The sequence below is a fragment of the Phyllobates terribilis genome, unplaced genomic scaffold (genome assembly GCF_046119375.1).
Source record: "Phyllobates terribilis strain yellow unplaced genomic scaffold, ASM4611937v1 Scaffold_3__8_contigs__length_932513732, whole genome shotgun sequence".
Lineage (NCBI taxonomy): Eukaryota > Metazoa > Chordata > Amphibia > Anura > Dendrobatidae > Phyllobates > Phyllobates terribilis.
The window spans coordinates 142,772,473-142,796,855 of NW_027362763.1; the positions used below are offsets into that span (position 1 = coordinate 142,772,473).

General features: G+C 42.5%; 1 protein-coding gene across 1 annotated transcript; it reads right to left on the reverse strand.

Annotated features, from left to right (window-relative positions):
* Positions 1-17,363: 17,363 nt before the first annotated feature.
* On the reverse strand, positions 17,364-19,578 carry ID2 (inhibitor of DNA binding 2). The gene is made up of 3 exons (XM_073674190.1): positions 19,128-19,578; positions 18,652-18,716; positions 17,364-18,001 (listed from the first exon to the last, which is right to left on the reverse strand). The coding sequence occupies exons 1-2, from the start codon at positions 19,473-19,475 to the stop codon at positions 18,660-18,662; spliced, it is 405 nt and encodes a 134-aa protein (XP_073530291.1). The 5' UTR covers positions 19,476-19,578; the 3' UTR covers positions 17,364-18,001; positions 18,652-18,659.
* Positions 19,579-24,383: the final 4,805 nt, after the last annotated feature.

The window sequence follows — 24,383 nt, forward strand, 5'->3', positions numbered from 1 at the left end:
ATTTTATGAGAGCAGAGACCGAGATCTGGTGAGAGCTGTCCAAAATAAGTGTCCCTTGTAAGTAAAAAAAAAAAAAAAAAAAAAAATCTAATAAAAACTACCATTATCATAAGCCCTATTCCGAACCCTAGTTGGGGTTAGAAAAAATATGTAAAATCGTAGGGCCCAATTCATTAAGATTGGCGCATCATATGCTGATAAGCGTGCGGGAATAAGAGGTCATTCATTAAGAGGTGCACATCAGTATTTTTTCTGGAGTAAATAAAGTGAAACTTTTATTGAATTTGTCGGCTGGGCGTTAGGACCAGGGTTAGAGTTAGGTTGATAAAGAGCTCGGGTAATAGTTACAGTAGAAAAAAAACACACAAATCTAATATGAAGAAAAAATAATATATAACTGGCCAGGTGTACGCACCCCAGCTTCATCGGTGCACTGCCCATGTCCAGGGAGGCAGCGGTGATGCAGGACTTACCGGTTACCGCCGGCTGTGCAAATCTCACGGCTGACTGTGTCCTACATTACCGCTGCCCCTTATTCGTGCACCGATGAAAGCAGGGTGTCTACATCCGGATTACTCTGCATTGTCAGGGAGGCAGAGGTCTGCAAAGAACCGGGGAAAGTTGCAAAAGATGGGGATAGGTGGTTTAATACTGGACTTGTGGAAGGGACCTCGGAAATGCTAACGGTTTACAGGTTTAATGGGTGCAAATACTAGGCGCCAGGAGCTGGCAACTCACGTTATACCACTGTGAGGACCTACAAATGTATATGGTGGTTATGTAACATGGCGTGGGACGGTAGCCACGGTCGAGGCACTCATTTCCAGTGCCCTGGCACGTTACAAGTGGGGGACCTGCCTGGGTGTGTGGACTTATGCTGGGAGGGCTGCATGTAACCGATGTTGCTGGTTTGCCAGGACCAGATGTTTCACAGTTCAATGAAAGAGACCACCAGCCAAAAATAAACTCTTTACTGAATGGTAACTTAGTAAGGAATATACAGTATACAAGGGATAGCGGGTACAAAGTCGTGTGGACGTTTCCTTTACAGTATGAAGCATTTTCTGCACAGTATCCTTCCTGTGTAGTCTACTCTAGGGCTTTCAAGGCACTCTGTTTTGCCTTACATCACCACAACCCCGCTTTAATGCTACAGTCCTGATCAACAAGTCTCCTTTACTTGCTCAGCGGTTCTTCCATTACTGGTGCCCTGGATCTCCCACTCAGGACTCTTCTCTAGTCACTGTCTCTCAGTCTTGCTAAGGCCCATTACCTTCTACGTTACAGGCTAGGTGTCCTCGCCTAGGACCCTTCTCCAGAAGGCCACTCTGTCTCATTTGTCACTTTTCCTCAGGATCACGCTATCCCTCTTTCAGTCTCCTCGCAGGGTAACCCTTTGATGCAGCTCTGCTCAGTTTGTACTTCAGACCCTATCTCACTTCCCAGCAGGAAGCAGTCACTCTCCCTTACACTATTCCTTCCCACTGTGGGCTAGTCCCAAAATTAACTCTAAACTTACCCTATCGTCAACTATCTACAATACATCATTATCTCATTACACAACCTATCTTATATTACTACACGCTATACTGTCAATACTTATCACACTCTATATCACACTGATGCGATTGGTGTCTTCAAGGGTAGGAACGTGACAGCAATTTTCCACCACCCTTATAGTTGCAGGAGGGGGTGATGGAATTATATCCATATGTCTCATCCATAACACCACTTTGGATGGGATATATTTCTATGCACTCAAAAAGCATCCATATTAACCATCACGGGACCTTCAGAAGTTTAGCCATTTGCATTGCAGCAAGTGGGTCCCCGTCACTCCCTAAAAGTGTCAGACTGACAGCGAATGCTGGGAGTTGTATGCCACCAATTTAGACTGGTATTTGTCTGAACCACCTGGTACCTGCTGTATATTTTCCGATTTGTACTTTCCAACTACATACTCCGCTGTCCATATAAATAAACTTCATTTCCCCAACATGTAACACATCTCAGCACTGGCACCATGAAATGTAGTCTTGGCACAGGTTCTAATGTGTATCCATGAGTTTATCCATCACCCATTCCACCTGCAAGTTAAACATAACCTATAAAGCTTTATGACGCTAGTTCCGCTATCATAATGAAAACCTACATAAAAGATTTTACTACAGGTAAATGGAAGTTGTTCACATTAAAATATTATGCATTTGCAGGCAGGTTCCAAGCATAATATTCCTTTTCCATTTCCTACATGGCCCTGAAAATGCCATCATGGTGGTAGAGCCTGTGGTGCAATTACGCTCCGCACACCGGGTCAGCGGCAAATTAAAAGAGACAAGATATTTGAGTGCCAGAGAAGTGTTAGTAAAATGAAAGGAGTTTAACCCTGTGCCTGCCTGCAAAAAAATTCAGCTTCTGGAGGATGGTGAAAGAGGGATAAGACTCTACTGTAAAGGTGGCAAAAATGGTCAAAAATGTTTCAGTGTTAAATGTATTTTTTTTTAATTTTGGCAATGTATTTTTTTTTACATATTACAATCTGCTTAAAAAAAAAATAGAACTTGCAATTTTCATACTGACCACTGGGGCTTTCTTTGACTTAAACTTCCTTTTGTTTCAGGAAACAACACATGTGCACAGCCACAATGCTGGGATCCCATCCTTATCTTTAGCATTGAAGTGTCTAATGAACATGTGTAAAGGTTAGGAGGGAGAGAAGGCTCAATTGTAACATCACCATGGTGGGGAAACTGTGTTACCAGCTGTGTATAGAGGTGTTACCTGCCATTGTAATCCTGCCTTTCAAGATAAGGAGCCTGCTGAAAACTCTTCCTGAAATGACAGGAAGTATGAGTCTAAAAAAGCCCCGGTGGCCAGTGTGAAAATTGCAACATTACTTTTTTTAACCCCTTAATAACATCTGACGTACTAATACGCGTCTGTGCCCTGGGACTTAAGAGCCAGACCCGTATTAGTACGTCATGGCGATCGCGCGCGCACACAGGCTGTGCGGGCGCGATCGCCGCCGGGTGTCAGCTGATTGTCATAGCTGACACCCGGTACTATGTGCAGGGAGCGGTCACGCACCGCTCCCAGCACATTAACCCCCGCGATGCTGCGATCGAAGTCGATCGCGGCATTGCGGGGGCAAGGGGAGGTGATCGCCGATACTCACCTCCTCTTCCGGCTTCCAGCGCAGTCTGCAAAGGCTTCCCGGGTGTTGCCATGACGACCCGATGTCGTCATGACAACATCCGGGTCACCAGAGAGCAGGAAGATTGCTTGGACATGCGCAGTGCATCTCCAAGCAATCTTCACACTGTGCACTTCTGACAGCCTTCATGGCATAGGGATGGTGCTCCATTCCTGTGCCATGCAGGCGATCAGAAAAAAAAAAGTGAAAGTCCCAGAGTGGGACAAAGTAATAAAGTGTATAAACTGTGTGAAAGTGGAAAAAAAAAAAAAAAAAAAATGTGCAAAAATATTATAAAAAAATAAAAAAAATAATACACCAAAAATAAAAATATAATGTACCCATCAATAAATATTATTATAAAAAAAATAAAAAAAAAACAATAAAAGTACACATATTTGGTATCGCCGCGTCCGGAACAACCTGACCTATAAAACTTTCCCACTAGTTAACCCCTTCAGTGAACACGGTAAAAAAAAAAAAAAAAAAACCAAGCAAAAAACAATGCTTTATCACCATACCGCCAAACAAAAAGTGGAATAACACGCGATCAAAAAGACGCATATAAATAAAAATGATACCGCTGAAAACGTCATCTCGTCCCGCAAAAAACAAGCCGCCATATAGCTCCATCAGCCGAAAAATAAAAAAGTTATAGCTCTCAGAATAAAGCGATACTAAAAAATATTTTTTTCTATAAAATAGCTTTTATTGTGTATAAGCGCCAAAACATAGAAAAATTATACAAATGTGGTACCGCTGTAAACGTACTGACCCGAAGAGTAAAGCTGCCTCATCAATTTTACCACACGCGGAACAGAATAAAAAAAAAAAAAAAAAACAATTCCTGAATTGTTGGTTTTTGTTTATTCTGCCTCCCAAAAATCGGAATAGAAAGCGATCAAAAAATGTCACGTGCCTGAAAATGGCACCAATAACAACGTCAAGTCATCCCGCAAAAAACGAGCCGTCACATGACTGTCTGCCAAAATTTGGAAAAATTACAGCTCTCAAAATATGGCGATGCAAAAACTAGATTTTACAAAAAATGCGTCTTTTAGTGTGTGACAGCTGTCAGTCATAAAAACCCCATATGATTCTGGCATTGCTGTAATCACACCGACCCGAAGAATAAAGTCGTCTAATCACTTATACCGCACAAGGAACGGCGTCAAAAATAAACTCTTGAGTTAGGATTGGGCTAGGGTTAGGGCTGGGTTTGGGGCTAGGGTTGTGCTGGGGCTAGGGTTGTGCTGGGGCTAGGGTTGTGCTGGGGCTAGGGTTGTGCTAGGGTTAGGGCTGGGGTTGGGATTTTTTTCAAAAGTAAGAAAAAAAGATGACGATATGGCGACTAGTGTTGAGAGCAAGTGCTCGCTACTTGAGTTTGCATCGGGTGCTCTGGTATGCATTTAGTATCGTGGGTATTTGAGTGACATGCTCGAGTCTCTGCCCCATATGCTTCGCGGCCAAAAAACTTTACGGGGATTGCCTGCCATGCACGAGCGATCCCCGCATGTTTTTTTTTGGGTGTCTAATAACCGTGAAACATGCGGAGCAGGGACTCGAGCATGTCACTCGAGCACACGCTGTACATGGTGCATACCTGAGTACCCGATGCAAACTCAAGTAGCGAGCACTTGCGCTCAAGAATAATGAAAACTTATTCAATATGATGACCTAATGTAAACAAATAATGTGCCGTACCTCTGGGTTCAAAATGTTCACTATACACCTTAATAAAATCTTTGAGGGGTATAGTTTCCAAAATGGGGACACTTGTGGGGGAGCTCCACTGTTTAGGCACATCACGGGCTCTCCAAACGCGACATGGTGTCCGCTAACAAATTGAATGGAAAATCGGCTCAAATTGTTAGCGGACACCACATTGCGTTTGGAGAGCCCCTCTGTGCCCAAACTTTGGAGCTCCCCCACAAGTGACCCCATTTTGGAAACTAGACCCCCCAAGGCACCTATCTAGATGCATAGTGAGCACTTGGAACCCCTAGGTGCTTCACAAATTGATTCGTAAAAATGAAAAAGTGTTTTTTTTTTTCACTTTTTCATTATTACGAATCAATTTGTGAAGCACCTGGGGGTTCCAAGTGCTCACTATGCATCTAGAAAGGTGCCTTGGGGGGTCTAGTTTCCAAAATGGGGTCACTTGTGGGGGAGCTCCAAAGTTTGGGCACAGAGAAGCTCTCCAAACGCAATGTGGTGTCCGCTAACAATTTGAGCCGATTTTCCATTCAATTTGTTAGCGGATACCATGTTGCATTTAGAGAGTCCCTGTGTGCCCAAACATTGGAGCTCTCCCACAAGTGACCCCATTTTGGAAACTAGACCCCCCAAGGCACCTATCTAGATGCATAGTGAGCAGTTGGAACCCCCAGGTGCTTCACAAATTGATTCATAAAAATGAAAAAGTGTTTTTTTTTTCACTTTTTCATTGTTACGAATCAATTTGTGAAGCACCTGGGGGTTCCAAGTGCTCACTATGCATCTAGATAGGTGCCTTGGGGGGTCTAGTTTCCAAAATGGGGTCACTTGTGGGGGAGCTCCAATGTTTGGGCACACAGCAGCTCTCCAAACGCAACATGGTGTCGCTAACAATTTGAGCCAATTTTGCGTTAAATTTGTTAGCGGACACCATGTTGCATTTAGAGAGCCGCTGTGTGCCCAAATATTGGAGCTCCCCCACAAGTGACCCCATTTTGGAAACTAGACCACCCAAGGCACCTATCTAGATGCATAGTGAGCACTTGGAACCCTCAGGTGCTTCACAAATTGATTCATACAAATGAAAAAGTGTTTTTTTTTTCACTTTTTCATTGTTACGAATCAATTTGTGAAGCACCTGGGGGTTCCAAGTGCTCACTATGCATCTAGATAGGTGCCTTGGGGGGTCTAGTTTCCAAAATGGGGTCACTTGTGGGGGAGCTCCAATGTTTGGGCACACAGGGACTCTCTAAATGCAACATGGTGTCCTCTAACAAATTTAACGGAAAATTGGCTCAAATTGTTAGCGACACCATGTTGCGTTTGGAGAGCCGCTGTGTGCCCAAACATTGGAGCTCCCCCACAAGTGACCCCATTTTGGAAACTAGACCCCCCAAGGCACCTATCTAGATGCATTGTGAGCACTTGGAACACTCAGGTGCTTCACAAATTGATTCATAAAAATGAAAAAGTGTTTTTTTTTTTCACTTTTTCATTGTTACGAATCAATTTGTGAAGCACCTGGGGGTTCCAAGTGCTCACTATGCATCTAGAAAGGTGCCTTGGGGGGTCTAGTTTCCAAAATGGGGTCACTTGTGGGGGAGCTCCAAAGTTTGGGCACACATGGGCTCTCCAAACACAACATGGCGTCCGCTAATTATTCAAGCAAATTTTACAATCAAAAAGTCAAATAGCGCTCCTTCCCTTCCGAGCCCTGCCGTGCGCCCAAACAGTATTTTTTCCCCAAATATTGGGTATCTGCGTGCCCAGGGGAAATTGCACAACAAATTTTGGGGTCCATTTTTTCTTGTTACCCCTGTGAAAATAAAAAAAATTGGGTCTAAATTAACATTTTTGTGAAAAAAGTTAAATGTTCATTTTTTTCTTCCACATTCAAAAAATTCCTGTGAAGCACCTGAAGGGTTAATAAAGTTCTTGAATGTGGTTTTGAGCACCTTGAGGGGTGCAGTTTTTAGAATGGTGTCACTTTTGGGTATTTTCTGTCATAAAGACCTCTCAAAGTGACTTCAAATGTGATGTGGTCCCTAAAAAAATGGTTTTGTAAATTTTGTTGGAAAAATGAGAAATCGCTGGTCAACTTTTAACCCTTATAGCTCCCTAACAAAAAAAAATTTTGGTTCCAAAATTGTGCTGATGTAAAGTAGACATGTGGGAAATGTTATTTATTAACTCTTTTGTGTGACATATCGCTCTGATTTCAGGGCTTAAAAATTCAAATTTTGAAAATTGCAAAATTTTCAAAATTTTCGCCAAATTTCCGTTTTTTTCACAAATAAACGCAAGTGATATCGAAGAAATTTTTCCACAATCATGAAGTACAATATGTCACGAAAAAACAATCTCAGAATCAGGGGGATCCGTTGAAGCGTTCGAGAGTAATTACCTCATAAAGTGACAGTGGTCATTAACGTGCAAACCACCCGCGGGGCTTAAGGGGTTAAAGATCGTGATAGGAAAAGAAAACATTTTTTTAAAAAAAATACAACTAAAATACAAAAACCTGATTTAAACAATAGGTCATTTTCTGATCATAGCTTCCCTTTAAATAAACGTCAGGCAAATATGTTGATTTTAGGGGTATTGGACGACCATCTAATGTGCTTTTGGGTGTCCCATTTTCCCCTCCAGAGCAGGTTTTAGGGGAAAAAGTATATCAATATGCCGGTGCTCTTTGGCCTTTCCTGGTGCATGCGCAGAACAGTACTTGGCTTTGCCATCGGCAGGGCAGAGAGAAGTGTGTCTGCACAAAAGTGCAATGGAGGACACTGTGGATGATGTAGGACGCGTACACACGAAGCAGAGGAGGAGGACGTGAGCACAAGAAGAGAGGAGCAAGACCAGCGACGCTCATTGGACCGGACCGCCCGACAGGTGAATATAATAAAAGGTCTTTTTTTTGCCTTGCAGGGCGAATTGGAGTCATCTGTACCGAAATACAGAATTCTGTCAGATGGGGCTGAAAGGTGACAGCCGTAGGTTATATCGGAAAAACTGTTGACAGGTTCCCTTTAAAGCCGATTTCACAAGAAAACTGCATAAATTAAGTAGATCTATTAGACCTGATGTAGCTGGTGTACTTATTATGATAATACATCCCTCGAATGGCTGTATAATCCTTTTTGTTAGTTGAAAGTCAGTCTCTGCCCACCTAGCCTGGCTGTCAGCTCATCAGTGTCCCTCCTCACTGCTGCTGAGATCTCACGCTGCTCAGCACATGCTGCAGGTGTCAGACAGGCTGGGTGGGCAGAGACTGCAAACACTTGGACTCATGAGCTCTCTCACTTTGTAGCTGGATTCACAAAATGCTAACTTTTAATATCAGTATTAGGCCACGTTCACACGTTCATTATTTGGTCAGTATTTTACATCAGTATTTGTAAGCCAAAACCAGAGGAAAAGTATAATAGAAACACGTCACCACTTCTGTATTTATCACCCACTCCTGGTTTTGGCTTACAAATACTGAGGTAAAATACTGACCAAATACTGAACATCTGAATGTGGCCTTATACAGAAATTCTGACATAGATATGTGAAGTAAGTACACCAGTCTCATCAGGTCTAAGATAATGAAAGTAGTTTACATTGTGAAATCTAGTGACAGATCTATTTTAAGTAATTTGAGTAGACCTCAGGACTTAGCAGAAAGATGGCTAAAAGAAATGAGAACAATGAAAAAACGCCCAAAGAATGGACATGCGGCTTATTAACACATGCAATTCTGTAAGGAAAAATCCTGATCATGTGCACAGATCTTGCAAAATCTCATAGGAAATGCTGGGATAAGGTTTGCAATGCGTTTTTGGGGCCATTTCCACGTGGATTTACTGCATCAAAAATGCACCGTGTGCACATAGCCTAAGGTGTCTATCAGCCCCAAAATCAATATTAACCAATCTATAGTGATATATTGGGTCAGTGTGCACGCACCCACACTCTGTGAAGCTGGCACTATCAATCAGAAGTGGTAATAGACCCTCAACATGCAAAACGAGGGGGCATAATGGTGCAAAGAACTCTTTGTCACACCGAGGGTGCACCGAAGCCCCTCATTTGCATGCAAATTAAAAGTATTTTTCTCAGGCACTGTAACACTAACTGATACCGTCCTAGTATGATCTTTATAGGGGCCAAGTCCCCTTCATAACTTTATAGATCTTTATATATTGATTTTGGGGGTGACAGACTCCCTTTACGATGTGTGTCCCAATATTGTTCATCACATTACCTCTTCATATTTTATTAGACAGTATCCTCAGGACACGGACATTATATTACAATAGACAAATACTGCATTCCCCATGTATTAATGAGGTTTGACATTTCCATGATAATGTGGCCAGTAGGTGGCAATGTTCTGCTACAAATAGATGACAGAGACTAACCATGGCGGTAGAGATGATCCCCAGGAGACAGACATTAGGGGCTGCAGACATTCTCTACTAGGACTTGTAATGTACATTATATCATCACGTGGACGTCCCCTCTGAGTTTTAGAATGAGCCTAGACTGTACAATGACTAAACCTAGGGAGAATCCCCACTATGTCAGACTATCTACAGGGAGACCAGTACTAGATCTATTTAGAATCACCATTATGCTAATGAACTTTAGGGGAACCTAAAACATTTGGAAAGTTTTGTCTCGATCGGAGTCTCAGGCCTCTTCATACAATGGGCCTGTAGTCTACATCTATGTCTTGTCATGATATCCATGATACACAGTTTTGCACATAGGAACCAATCGCAGCACAGCTTTCATTCTTCCACAGCGATTTCAGAAATAAAAGCTGAGCTCTGATTGGTTGCTATGGGCAATGAAACAATTTGTTTAGTGACTGCGGCCTACTGCATTCATTATACATAGCCCTGAGGCGTTTCACACCCAGTTTATATAAAAACTAGCCCCTGGTGTAAACTTGAATGTTAGGACAACTGATTGTACCCAGAAATAAAACTCGCTTCTCTGCATTTTGTAGATTTCTTTCATTTGACAGATCCTTGACTGACTTGAACTTTACTTATTGTAACCAACCCCTGAAGGAAACACTTGTTACTTGTGATCTCCTACAAATACTGAGCATTCTTTCAGAGATGGGGGACGTTCTTATAAAGGTTTACTGCTCCACCGATTAATGTAGAGAGGAAAATAAAGCAGGAACCATCCAAATATGCAATGATCCTCGGCAAAACTACAACTCCCAGCATGCCTTAACAGCCAGAGGGCTTTATATGCTGCTCTCTACAACCCAATTGTCTTCTGCAACCAACTTAAAGGGTTAGTCCTTGTAGATTGTGAGCCCTCGCAGGCAGGGTCCTCTCTCCTCCTGTACCAGACTGTTCTGTTAAGATTATTGTAAGTGTTTTTCCTATGTATACCCCTTTTTCACATGCAAAGCCCCATGGAATAAATAATGCTATAATAATCCATATGGTTGACCTTTATGGAGCTGAAAGCCATAAAGGGGGCCTACACAGAGTAGACATCAAGCTGCTGGAATTAACTCAACCATGTATTATATTTCTCTGGTACGGAGGGAGGAGGACCCTGCCCTTGCGGGCTTACATTCTACAGGATGATGGGGAAGGAGACAGTAGATTGGGGGGTTGCAGCAGGCCCGGTGATGGTGGGGCGGCAGCTCTGGTGATGGTGAGGCGGCAGTGGAGTCATGGCAGGTTGTAAGCTTTCTTGAACAGATGGGTTTTCAGGTTCCGTCTGAAAGATCCGAGAGGTCCGAATAATCGGACGTGTTGAGGCACAGAATTCCAGATGGCGGATATTCGGGAGAAGTCTTGGATGCGATTGGGTGAGGAACAATAAGTGTGGAAGAGAGAAGGAGGTCTTGGGAGGACCAGAGGTTCTGTGAGGCAAGATATCGGGAGATTAGTTCTGAGATATACATAGGAGACAGGTTATGGATGACTTTGTAGGTCAGTGTTAGTAGTTTGAACTGGATACGCTGGGGAATGGGAGCCAATGAAGGGATTTGCAGAGGAGGGAAGTGGAGGAGTTGCGAGGCGAGAGATGGATTAGTCAGGCAGCAGAGTTTAGGACAAACTGGAGATACGAGAGTGTTGGAAGGGAGGCCACAGAGGAAGATGTTGCAGAAGTCAAGGCGGGAGATGATGAGGGCATGTACAAGCTTCTTAGCAGATTGAGGGTTTAGGAAAGGACGGATTCCGAAAATATTTTTGAGCTGGAGGCGACTGGAAGCGGCAAGAGCTTGGATGTGCGGTTTGAAGGACAGGGGGAGAGTCAAGGGTTACTCCGAGGCAGCGGATTTCCTGTACAGGGGAAAGTGTGGTGTCATTTATTGTGATAAATAGATCAGGTAGGGAAGATATGAGAGATGGAGGAAACAACCAAGAGGAGAACGAGGGGATCATCACCAAACGTGGCACCCTGTTTACAGTGTAATAGACTGAGGATCAGGTGTCCAAAGCGGTCTACTAAAGTGTGATGTCCTGTCCCCCATACAGTGTTGGACTGAATTGGCAAAAACCCACCAGTAACTGATTCTTGGGGCCCACTGTTCAGTTACATGCAAAAATAACTTGTTCCTAGTAAACAAACATACTTTTGCCTCTATAATAATTTGGGTAGCTTGCTTAATGAATGATCAGAGGATACTTTTTTTCTGCACTACTCATTAGCACTTCTTCACAGGGGCCTACCAGAGGATTCTCCTGTGGGCCAGTCCAAGGCTTCTCCCATATCTTCATACTTGAAGGGTAAGAGTATGTGCACACATTGCATTTGTCATTTTTTCTGCATAGTTCTAGCACAAGGATTGCCTAGTATCTGCAAAGTGAGATTCCTGAAGTCTCAAGCAGACTGCAGCATGTCAATTCTTTCAGTTTTTTATGTTGCAGCTGTCACCCATACTAATAAATGGAAAACCACATGCAAAAAAAAAAAAAGGAATAAAGATGTACTTTATGCTGTGTTTTTCCTGCCAATACATCAGTACGTGCAAATACTGAACATGTACATACACTTAGTTTATTTTAATGTGTACTGTTGATTTATGAAAAAACACACCACTATGTAATACATCTCATTAGAGAATTCCTCCTCTCTCCTCCTGAGCTGATTATTAATTTTCAAAATTCTCAATTCACAAATAATCTGAATTCCGTGAAGACAGATAGAACTTTATAAGGACCAACTGAAGTGAATGGAGAATGATCGATCAGTTCAAGAGAAGAAAGAAGCAGATTTCTCTAATAAGGTAACAAATAGCAAAAACAATTACGATGTGAAAATGAAAACTATGTAAAGAGCCATGGAATTAATGGTGCTATAATAATAAATAATAATAATGTAACATCAAAGTAAAAACACCAAAAGGTAAAGTGACAGTACTCTTGAAATAGAACCTGTTACTTGCCATAAATATGCAATTTTTTTTTTAAGCCAGGGGTAAATGCCGAAGTTCTGAGTTTGGCACCGTTTATTTTTTTTGTTCCTGCTCCCCGCCTTAAATATGGCCCCTTCTTCTCTGTAATAAAAATAGTCTTTTTAGCCATGTGGGAGTGATCCTCAAGAGGATGTGAACGTTGACGATCTCACCCACTTAAAGTTACCACATTTACCCACAGGAAAGAATATGGCTTATTTTGGGAAAGGAGGAATCTGTTGCGGATTTCAGCAGAATCATTCTCCCAGTGTGAGGGCTGATCATTATAGTGAAAGCTGAAATTTGCAACAGGCACCATTGGCGACCATTGTAGTAGACGGTCGTCTCATCAAACGGGACATGGCAGCAGCATGCCACCAATATCTATGATGAGAACCATTAGGCTGTATATGAATGAAGTGCATGAATATTTGTCCACAGAAATATATAGAAACTAGCTAGACAAGTGCTTTGCTCTCCATTGATTTTTTTTTTTTTTTTTTTTTTATAGCATAGCAGTGGAGATTTTTAAAGCTACGTTCCCACGAACTTTTGCTGTTGCAGATTTTCGGTATTCATTAAGTTACTTGCATTATTCAAAAAATATGCAGCTTAAAAAAAAAACCTCACCAAAAACTCATTGTGGGATGTAGCTGGGTGGACTCAGATTGTATTGCTGAAATGGGAATACTTCACTAAACTGAATCTATGAATGAAGCTGCAGAAGGCTCAGTTGTGGGTTTTTTCCTTTCCCGTTTTTTTTTCCTGGCTGGATCTACGATGTCCTGTGGCATCTCGACACCTACATTCTTGGGTCGCATCTCCCCTCGGTGCAGTTTTGCATGAAACGCTTTCACCACAGCGGTGTAGGAGGTTCAGCTTTACTTTTTCCTATCCAGGAAATGTCTACCTAAAAATACCCTGACTGCAGAGCAGTGATCTGCTGTGGTTAAACAAGGGATGCTGTCAAGATGAGAGATCAGCGGTGTGGCTCTGCTCCGACTCCAGGGGCCTGCTTTAAGATTAGCAGGACAGGAAGGAGACCAAAGTGTTTATCAGCAGGAAGAGGCTTCAGCTACTGGCCAGAACTGGGATATCGGAGATAAAGCTACATGCAACAAATCTGTTGGCAGCTAGAGGGAGCCAAAGAGCTGCTGATCTGTTTCTAGATTCCTTTGGACTAGTGAAGAATTTAATGAAAAGACAAAAACAACCAACTAGTTTTCATACAGGACTGGAGACCCCCCCCCCAACTATCCACTATAATTAGGAAATCTACATTAAAGCCTGGTGACCAACTTGGCATATGGGTTTTAGTAACTTTACTGACAAGTATTTATTTTATTCACTTATCTAGCACCATTAATTCTATGACAGTTTAGACATTTATTCACTGTCCCCATTGGGGCTCAATCTAGATTCCCTAGTAGTATTTTTTTTGGAATGTGGGAGGAGACCCATGCAAGATATGTTGAGAACACGAAAACTCCTTGCAGATGTTGTCCTTGGTGGTATTTGAACCCAGAGCTGCAAGGCTGCTGTGCTAACCACTGAGCCGCCTGGAGTAGGACATGTGAGTGCTGTTAAATGAAACAGTTGTGCATGACTTTAAATTGAAAGAATAAAGTATACCATAGCATAAGAGTACTGATTATAGGAAAAGGGTTCTTTACAGTTAGAGCATTCAAACTATGGAGTGACCTACTCCAAAATGTGATGATGGAAGATACCAAGTCTAGATGCTTATCAAACACATTTAGAAGTTATTGATCTATGAATCAAGAAGTTCATTTTGATGGATCTGCATCCTTCAACCTGCATTAAAAAAAAGGCTTTAAAAAAAAGGGATGTGATTATTCAGTAGGAAAATAGATTTCTACCATTTCCATTTTATAGTGATGAAATTTATTCTACAATTCACTTCCTCCACAGCATGTAGGACTAGCTCGGCCATGGGTACAATTTAGACAGTTATCCAGAAACAGGGTCTTTACAGGTATGCATTATGACAACACCTGGGCACTGCCATCTACTGACACTTAAAAGGGCCATGTGATTCCATAGTGATCTAGGGCTACACAGCAGTGTCGGAGCAGACAACCATGCTGGATTTCTAAGAGTACCCATGTAAAATACTTATGCCCCAAAAGACAAGTATTCTAAGAGATGCCTTTATAGACCAAAGAAAAATTATATATTTGCAAGCTTTGAGCACAGAAGTTCCATCAGGCAAGTTCAGATTGCAATAACTTAGTTATGGCTAGCAGTGCCATATTTGCAATCTTCATGTTGCATGTTCACAAGTCACATGACTTTCCTTCCAAAGACCATACTAAGAGACCAGGGGGCACTCACTACAAGTTGAAAAAAGGCAATTCCGGCACTAAACAGGAAAGGATTCTTTACAGTTAGAGCAGTCAGACTGGAATGCCGACCACAAGAGGTAGTGATGGCTGACACTAAGGGTATGTGCCCACGTAGCGTTTTACAAGCGCATTTGATGTGGAATTTCTGCAGCAGAAACGCTTGTAAAATGCTTGTCAATCCGCACCCCATGGTCCCCAATGAGAATCTGCAAGTTCAATGCCCATGCTGCGGATTTTTCCGCAGTGTTTTTGATGTGCACAAATCCACAGCATGTCAATTAATTTTGCGTTTCTGCATGTGGAATTGCCTTTTCAATGCACTAAAAAACGCAAGGCAATTCCGCATGTCGAAAACATGCGATAAACGCTTGTGAAAATCTGCATGTGTTTTTCTGGGAAAGGACATGCAGAAATGAAGCGCAAAATTTCCACTTCATTTCCACAACGTGGGCACATAGCCTAACAGCTTTTATATAAGGGCTGAATGATTTCTTCAGTACATAACATTGTGGGTTATAGTTAAATTTGACAAAATGTACAATTGGGGAGGAAGGTTGAACTTTATGGACTGAGGTCTTTAGTCAACCTGCGTAACCCCATATGTAAGCCGAACCCCAGTGTTGAGGATTGCCGATACAATTTGTTCAACCTCCTTGTTGCGCTCCAACATGCTGAGTGTTGTAGTTTCACACATTTTAAGCCTTAAAGTGAAAAACCTAATCCAAACAGTTTACCATACAGTAGCATAAATCACATTTTATTGGGCTGCGTTTTGTACAGCAGTGAGACCCTCCAAGCTTCAGACCCCATGGTTAAAGCATTCTCCATGCAGATCTTGACAAGGGGTTATATATCTTCTCAAGTGCACCATTGTCTGCCATGATACAAGTTTTTTTTTTTACATGCCGGTCATGAGTGAATTACTCAAAGTGTGGGAGGGGAAGCGAGCGCCAAATATGTATGATGGAGATGACTCCATATAATCCATCTGTAACCAGAAGAACTTTATGTGTGGTCAACAAGCAGGCAGGTCGGTGGATTTTCTTATCTGATCAATGCATTGCTTGTTTTACGTTCACCCATAGTTATGAAAGCCCTCTGGCCGCCATCCTGGCTGCTAACCTGTCAGTGCACTGTTTGTATTAGAGGACGGCTCTGGCTTCCAGGCCTGAGAGATGGATTTTGTGTCAAGGGCAAGGAAGGGCAGCTGCTCCAGACTGCTCGGCGCCTCCCAAACACCTGTTTAACTCAGGTTAAAGTGTTCCAGCGCACAGGTGAGGAGGCTCCCTCCTTTCACAGCGAAAGTCCTTCAAGCAAAGCAATCATAGCCAGTCTGCAAAATTAACCCTTTCTAGTCACGACTAAAGCAGACTCCAAAGTCTAGGATTAAGTTACCAACCGGCACAGTAACTAGGCAAAAAGTTTTATTTCACCCATCAAATCATCCTGTTCAGTTCACATATTCCATAGTATAGACTAACTATAGAGACATAATTCCGGTCGAGAAGTACTTAATTTTAGGTCTGGAATTAGCAAAAAGTTTATTTACAAACTCAAAATTTTATATTGCTTATAGCAAAATTATATAGATTGTTTTGGATTGCAATATATGCCTTAAAATTGTAATTACTAGGTGCACTGTCTTGATAATATATGTATATGAACATATTTAGCAAAACCGTACAACTGGGTGGCAAAGAAGCAAACGACATGACTTAAATCCTACCTGAACTTCAGGTAAGTGAGGTGACGTTCATATAGTACAAATGGAACAGAATTAATTCTTAAACTGAATACAGGAAAAAAGATTTGTACATTGTTAGCCAGTAGATAGAAAATTAAGATTTGAGACCTCAGTGGTTGATACAATCTTTTCAGTTACCTTTTAATAGCTAACAAATTGCAAGCTTTCGAGACTACTCGTCTCTTCCTCAGGCATAGAACAAAATCTGAAGAATCACATTTATAAACAGCAGGGCACAAGAATACAATGAGACAAGTGACGTGACACATCTATGTACTGTTCCAATATTTAGGGCCACAACTCCCCCCCCCCCTCCCCCTCCCCCCATACTGATAGTTCTGCTTCACATCACTTGTCTCATCTATTGCATTATTTCTGCGTCTTGCTGTGTATAAATATGTGATTCTACAGATTTGGTGTTATTCTATGTTTGATGAAGAGACCGGAGTAGTCTCGATAGCTTGAAATTTGTTACCATTTTTTAGTTAGCCATTAAAAGGTATCAACCACTGAAATTTTAATATTTTTCTAGGGTAAATTAAATCAGTTAACCCATTAAAATACCAAATAAACTCAATTCTATTACATTGCGACATCTACAAGGGAGGACATAATAGCAAAGTTTGGACAACAAATTACTGCACCAAGTCGCCTCCGCCTAAGGTGGCCACAAGGGTGTTCTTTTTGTAAAAGCCACTTACAATGATCACAACCATAATGGTTGATCACCCTTGATCCAAGTAAAGCTTCTTTAGTGTTCAAAGTCTACTAGATAATCATTTACTGGTACGGGGTCAAGGAATGTGAATCATATGGAGTCCTGGCACACAGACTAGCAGTGAGAACACCAATATGGTAGGAAGCAGTTTGTACATTAACCCATCAGGATGTCGTATAAGATTAAAAAGGCACAGAACTAACGTATTCATTTCAATAAACACCATTGATTTATTCTGTATAAAAAGCTTACAACCAAACTTTTATAAAAAGTTTAGCATGATTAAGTCTTATCATTACACGTTTGCAGAAATCAAAACATCCCTGCTACTGTACAAGGGAATTTAAAGGGGGGGGAGAAACTTGGAATCAACAGTTCACAACGTCATATTTAACTATATACAAGTTAGTTATCGAGTCCAGTCCGATAAAAATCTCTATAGCTGGGTACTCCGCGTTGCCTCCATGCTTCACCTTTTTAATAAAAGGCGTAAAAAAAATTAAAATAAAAAGCTGATGGTAAAAGTGGCAAATCCCTTGTGGTACGACGTTAACTTCCACTCCCCATGTAGGGGAGAATAAAGAATTAAGCCTTCCGTGTTAGGAAAGGTCAATTATAGTCTTTTCATAAATAACTAAAAAAAAAAACAGCAGTCCAAAAGATTGGCTGGGAATGCAAAATAAATGGGAGGGGGTGGGGTGAAAAAAAAATGGATGCAAGTCTTTTTCATAGCCACATTGAATCCCCTTGTTCCACAAGCTTCTGTACAAATGCAGTACTCAAATAATGAAATAGAGAAGTCTTGTAGCCATGTTGTGCAAAGAAAAACAGTCAATGTGAACACCTGCAAGAGATTGAGAAGGAGGGTTTTAGTGGAAGAGATCAGTAGACAGACTGGCGCCAGTGAGGAAGCCACCACTGCACATTTAACCAAACACTCATGCTCCAGATGTACACAGGAGCCAGGGGTTAACCCTTGGCGCTCAGCACGCCATGCCTGGAACAAGCTGGGTGTCCATGTAACATAAGACCCCCCACAACCCCATTAACCCTTCAACATCCCCCCCCCCCTTGATAGACAAAACAGGCTTCTTGCAAAGCCATCACTAGAAATCACAATCGCTGTGCAATGCATGTAAAGTCGCTCTAGGGGGGTATTCAGAAACAAGGATGGGTGCAAGTCAGGTTTCCCAGCCATGACACAGGTTAAACGTTAACATATGATGAAGGCGGGGATGGGGGATAAGCAAACCCGTTCTGTTTGGATCCATTTAACTGAAATGAATGTAGGCGCCAGGCGGCTGCTTGCAGCAATTATTTGATTAAATGCAGCCACTTTAAGATGATGACAGGAGCCCACAAGACATTTAAGGCATTAGGGAGAATTCCCAGCTTGTCTGCCTGTCATGAGGTGTGGGGGGTGTACAGAGGGGGATAAGGGGATTTTATTGCAAAGAAAATACAGGCTATAGGAACATACAGCATGACACTCACCATTTTGCTTAAGGACAAAGAGCTTTGCTGTCATTCGTGATGAACTCTGTTGATAAATCCGACGCCTGGAAGGGGGAAGAGAAAACAAGCACGTGTTACTATAATGCGATGAGATGCAGATGGGCGCACAGGGCAGAGAGGGGGGCGATCATCAGGCACAAGGAGGCAGAATGGGTGATGATCAGCCACCTGGCACTGGCTTAATTGAAGACCAGAGAACAAGGAGCAGGCAGCAGTCCTCACTAGGAACATGGCCACAGAGGCAACAATTTAACAAAAGGACAGGATTAAATATCTACGACCACCATGTCCATCAATAATTTATAGCAAGACAGGAGAATATAGATATATATTCAGGTTAATTAATGCTCAGCCTTCTGGAAAGAGCAGAGGCAAGTGCAGATGGTGCAGTTTTTTTAACCCCATCATCTCCAGAGGGCAGAGCCATTGCTGGGAGCATGCACAAGGCTCTGTACCTGCAGGGTCAGGATGCTGATGTCTGTGTTGATGGTGGTCAGGGGACTCCTGTTGGAGGAAGGGCTGGACAGCCTCGGGTGGTGCAGGCTGACAATGCTGGGGTGAGAGTCCAGGGCGATCTGCAGGTCCAGGATGTAATCGATGACATGCTGGAGGATTTCCATCTTGCTGACCTTCTTGTTTGGGGGAATGCTGGGCACTAGCTCCTTCAGCTTGGAGTAGCAGTCGTTCATGTTGTACAGGAGGCTCATAGGGTCATCCACTGGCGTTTTGCTCCTGGAGATGCCCAGGTTATGTTCTGTTAGGCTGCTTTTCCGGACGGATCGTACAGGGCTGAATGCTTTCATGTTTGCCGGACTTGTACAGAGCCGCGATTCCCAATGTATCACTCAGATCAGTCTCACAGTGACAAGCTCAGAGTGAGCTCAGCGCCTAGGTGCGCAGCCTTATATACCGCAGCACGGAGCAGCTGACAGGTGGGCGTTCTCCTGCTTCCCTATTGGGTGGAAGCGGTGATCGCGCTCTCCTATTGGCTGGCAGTTTAGACTCTCGGAATGCGAATTCCTTCCGCATTCTAAACCAATGACTGGTGCTGGGGGGCGTGGCCTGTGTCATCACAGCTGTGCTAGTAAATAGTCGGCCGCACACTGTCACATCACATAGCCGGGCTGCAGCGGAGCAGCGCGGATCACAGAGCAGTATCAGCGGCAGGTCCTCTGCGGCACACAATGGGTTAAGTCACGTCGTCCCTCTCCTCCTCTTTACTCAGATAGAAGACAATGGTAATAGGCAGTAAAACAATTAGGTAAACACCACATATAAGGGACCAGAAGTCCTCAAGACCCGCATGGTTCCTGCTTCTGTGGATAGACACTGTATGACCGCAGCCGGTGAAGGTTACTGCATACACTCCTGGCCCTCTGTATACCTGTTTTAAGCGCGCGCCCTAAAAACCCATTTCTTTAGACTGGCCTATGGCCTCACCATACTCATCTAACTGTCCCAGTTTTGGCCCAAATTAAAATTTTCTTCAAAATAAGGTTCATCCCATCCATGCAGTGATTAGCCTCTGTCTGTACTGTACACATACTGGCTGGCGACCAGTTCATGTAGTGCTATGTACTTACCCTATTTAGCACATTATGGCTGTACTATACAGGATTTGTACATTTTACCTTTTGTGTCCCCCCCTATTTCCTCACAGATTGTAGCTTGTGAGCAGGGCCCTCACTCCTTTTAGTATCTGAGTTATGCTTATTCTGTAAAGTCTTTATTGGCTGTACAAGTCCCCTTCTAAAATTGTAAAGTGCTGCGGAATATGTTGGCGCTATAAAAATAAAAATTATTATATTATTATTATCTAGTACTATGCGTCCCTGCAAACAAGGGCTAGTCTTGTCCCTGGGGTAGGCTGTGGTAGATAACCATTACCTTTATCCTAATAGTATCATTGCCCCTGGGGTAGGCTATGGTAAATAACCATTACCATTACCTTTATCCTAATGGTATCATTGTCCCAGGGGTAGGCTATGGTAGATAACCATTACCTTTATCCTAATGGTATCATTGTCCCAGGGGTAGGCTATGATAGATAACCATTACCTTTAGCCTAATAGTGTCATTGTCCCTGGGGTAGCTATGGTAGATAACCATTACCTTTATCCTAATAGCATCATTGTCCATGGGTAGGCACTAGTAGATAACCATGACCTATATCCCAATGGTATCATTGTCCCAGGGGTAAGCTATGGTAGATAACCATTACCCTTATCCTAATGGTATCATTGTCCATGCAGTAGGCGCTAGTAGATAACCATGACCTATATCCTAATGGTATCATTGTCCCTGGGGTAGGTTATGGTAGATAACCATTACCTATATCTTAAGGGTATCATTGTCCCTGGGGTAGGCTATACTAGATAACCATTACCTATATCCTAATTGTCCCTCTTCATACCCCTGCATTGTAAGGTGATCTGTATCTGCGAGACTGCAGAAACGTGTATACTTCTGAGTTTTTTGTATGTACTTACTCAGGCTCATGGTGTCTGCAGCCCAGTTGATCTGCAATATAGCAGAGCCAATGTGTGGAGGTTGCAGGAGGTGGCTTTGCCTTCATCGTTCTAAGGCCATGTTCACACGTTCAGTATTTGGTCAGTATTATACATCAGCATTTGTAAGCCAAAACCAGGAGTGGGTAATAAATACAGAAGTGGTGACGTGTTTCTATTATACTTTTCCTCTGATTGTTCCACTCCTGGTTTTGGCTTACAAATACTGATGTAAAATACTGGACGTGTGAACGAGGCCTAGGCAGTGCTCTCACCAGGGCAACCGGACCTGACGTCCCCTCTTGCCCCCTATCTGCTTTCTATCATTTAAAGTTTCCTGTACTGTGCACAGCTGCTCAAATCTGGTGGACAGCAGAACCCTCTTAAAGGGCTTTCGACTACGCAGACAACCCCTGCTGAACCGCTATGTTTCCCGCCTCACAGAGAGAGCTGAAACCTAGCAGGAGTTGGTGAATAAAGGGTTCTTACTTTTTCACTAGTTTGGATGTGCTGCAATAAATGTGATGAAATCAATGTCCGTAAGCGTGTTCAATAATTTTTTTCCCTGCGTCATTTCTCATTATTACACATAATTTATGGACATCTATGGTGATTTCTTTGCCTGTGTGGATTGGACGAGTTGTTGCCGACATCTGGTGAGAATTGTACATGTATTGTTCTATACTGTATGAAATGATATTGTAAATTACACTATATTTATATGTTCTATATAATGGGTATGTATCACAGATTAGATTTTATGACAATATCATATATATATATATATATATATATATATATAGTATGACAGCATTCTATATTTTATATAATAGTATATACCATCATGTAACCTATACTAGCTGCCAGCATAGTGTATTACATGATATCTTATTCTATATACTATATATTGTATAAGACAGTGTCAGTCAGCGCGTCCCAACATAGTGAAATAAATGGGCAGGTGCATATCTGCTGTGTCTGCAATGAGAAAGCCGAGGGATGAAGCAGCTCCCTGCGGGCACCGAATGTCTGCAGACACAGAATAGGGTGCTGCATTGTATCATATATGTCCTATAATAGCTGACATGATAGAATCCCTTACATTTGCATGTAACATTAATATGATCCATTATGTACTTTATAACACTACTGTTATTTAGGTCTAAAAAAATGATATTCAAAAGTTGTTTTTAGGATGGCAGAGAGTTGGGTGACACAAAGGGCAGGAACAGCCATGGGTCTCCTATATAACAGTATTAAAGGGATCAATCCTCCTTTTACATAGGCGGATGAGCTGATGGATCGTTACATTGATGTCAGCAGCACATCTCATTGACGTGGGCAGATGTACTGTCAACCAACAAGGAATTTTAGGTCAACGTTAAAAGCGGAGCATAGCAGCGCTCTGTCCTGCATATATAAATGTCCAGGAATTGGGCGACAAACATAATTCGTGACAGCATAAAAATCATCGGTGGTCCCCTCGTGTTACATAGTTTATAAGGCCGAAAAAAGACAAGCGTCCATCGAGTTCAGCCTATTTCTTGTGCACTGCAGCTATTCCGCAGTGTTGATCCAGGGGAAGGCAAAAAAAAACCATGCGGTATAGGCCAATTTACATCATTGAGGAAAAATTCACTTCCCGACTCCAATCTGGCAGTCAGATTAAATCCCTGGATTAACTAACTATCACTAAGCATAAGATGTAATTTTATTGTTCTCAAGAAAGGCGTCCAGGCCTCTCTTGAACTCATTAAGTGAGTTGGACATCACCACTTCCTCTCCCAGAGAGTTCCAGAGTCTCACGGCTCTGACCGTAAAGAATCCCCTTCTATGCTGGTGCAGGAACCTCCTTTCCTCCAGACGCATAGTGTGCCCCCTCGTCTTTGTCACCATCCTTGGTATAAACAGGTCATGGGAGAGATCTCTGTACTGCCCCCTGATGTATTTATACATGTTTATGAGGTCTCCCCTAAGCCTTCTCTTTTCCAACGTAAATAGGCCTAATTTTGACAACCTCTCTGGGTATTCTAGTCCCTCCATTCCCTTTATTACCTTAGTCACCCTCCTTTGTACCCTCTCTAGCTCCAATATGTCTTTCCTGAGCACCGGAGCCCAGAACTGTGCACAATATTCTAAGTGCGGCCTTACCAGCGCTTTATACAGAGGAAGAACAATGTTCTCATCATATGCCCCTATTCCTCTTCTGATGCATGCCATGACTCTATTTGCCTTCGCAGCTGCTGCCTGACACTGGGCACTCCAATTTAATTTGCTGTTAACCAAGACGCCCAGGTCCTTCTCCATGTCAGATTTCCCCAACGGTTTCCCATTTAATATGTATGGGTGACTGCTGTTTTTCTTTCCCATGTGCATGACCTTACATTTTTCGGCATTGAACCCCATTTGCCATTTTTTGGCCCAACTCCCCAATTTATCTAAATCCTCCTGTAGCTGTGCCCTATCCTCATCTGTATTAACTACTTTACAAAGTTTAGTATCATCTGCAAATATTGCTATTTTACTATGCAACCCTTCCACTAGATCATTAATAAATATATTAAATAATTAACAAGCACAATGGTGAAAATAAATACTATCGATGGTCTGTACAAACCGCCTCGCCATAATTTTTACATGTGAATGAAAATCGTCGAGCACCAATTGCCTTCCTGTATCATTGATCAGCGTTCACTGCGTGGAGTTTATCGGCCCATGTAAAAGGACCAAAGGATGCAATCATCGATAAGCTGAAGGGTGGTTTGGTGACCACGTTTTAGGCCCCCTTCACGTGTCCGTGTTCACAGATACCACGCGGACCCATTATAATCTATGGTGCTGAACACAGATCCGTTTTTTACCAGCAGCACGAATGACAACGGCCAATGCAAGTCTATGGGTCCGTGTAAAACACGTACAGCACACGGATGGCGTCAGTGTAAAGTCCATGTGCTGTACGTGTTTAACATTGCAAAGTATAGGAGACGCTTTGGAATTGATTTTTCTTAAGCCATATTGAAAAAAAACCAGATGACACACTCATGACACACGGATCGAAAACACTGATGGCACACTGATCGAAAACACTGATGGCACACTGATCGAAAACACTGATGGCACTCTGATTGAAAACACTGATGACACACTAATGGCACACTGATCGAAAATACTGATGACACTAATGGCACACTGATCGAAAATACT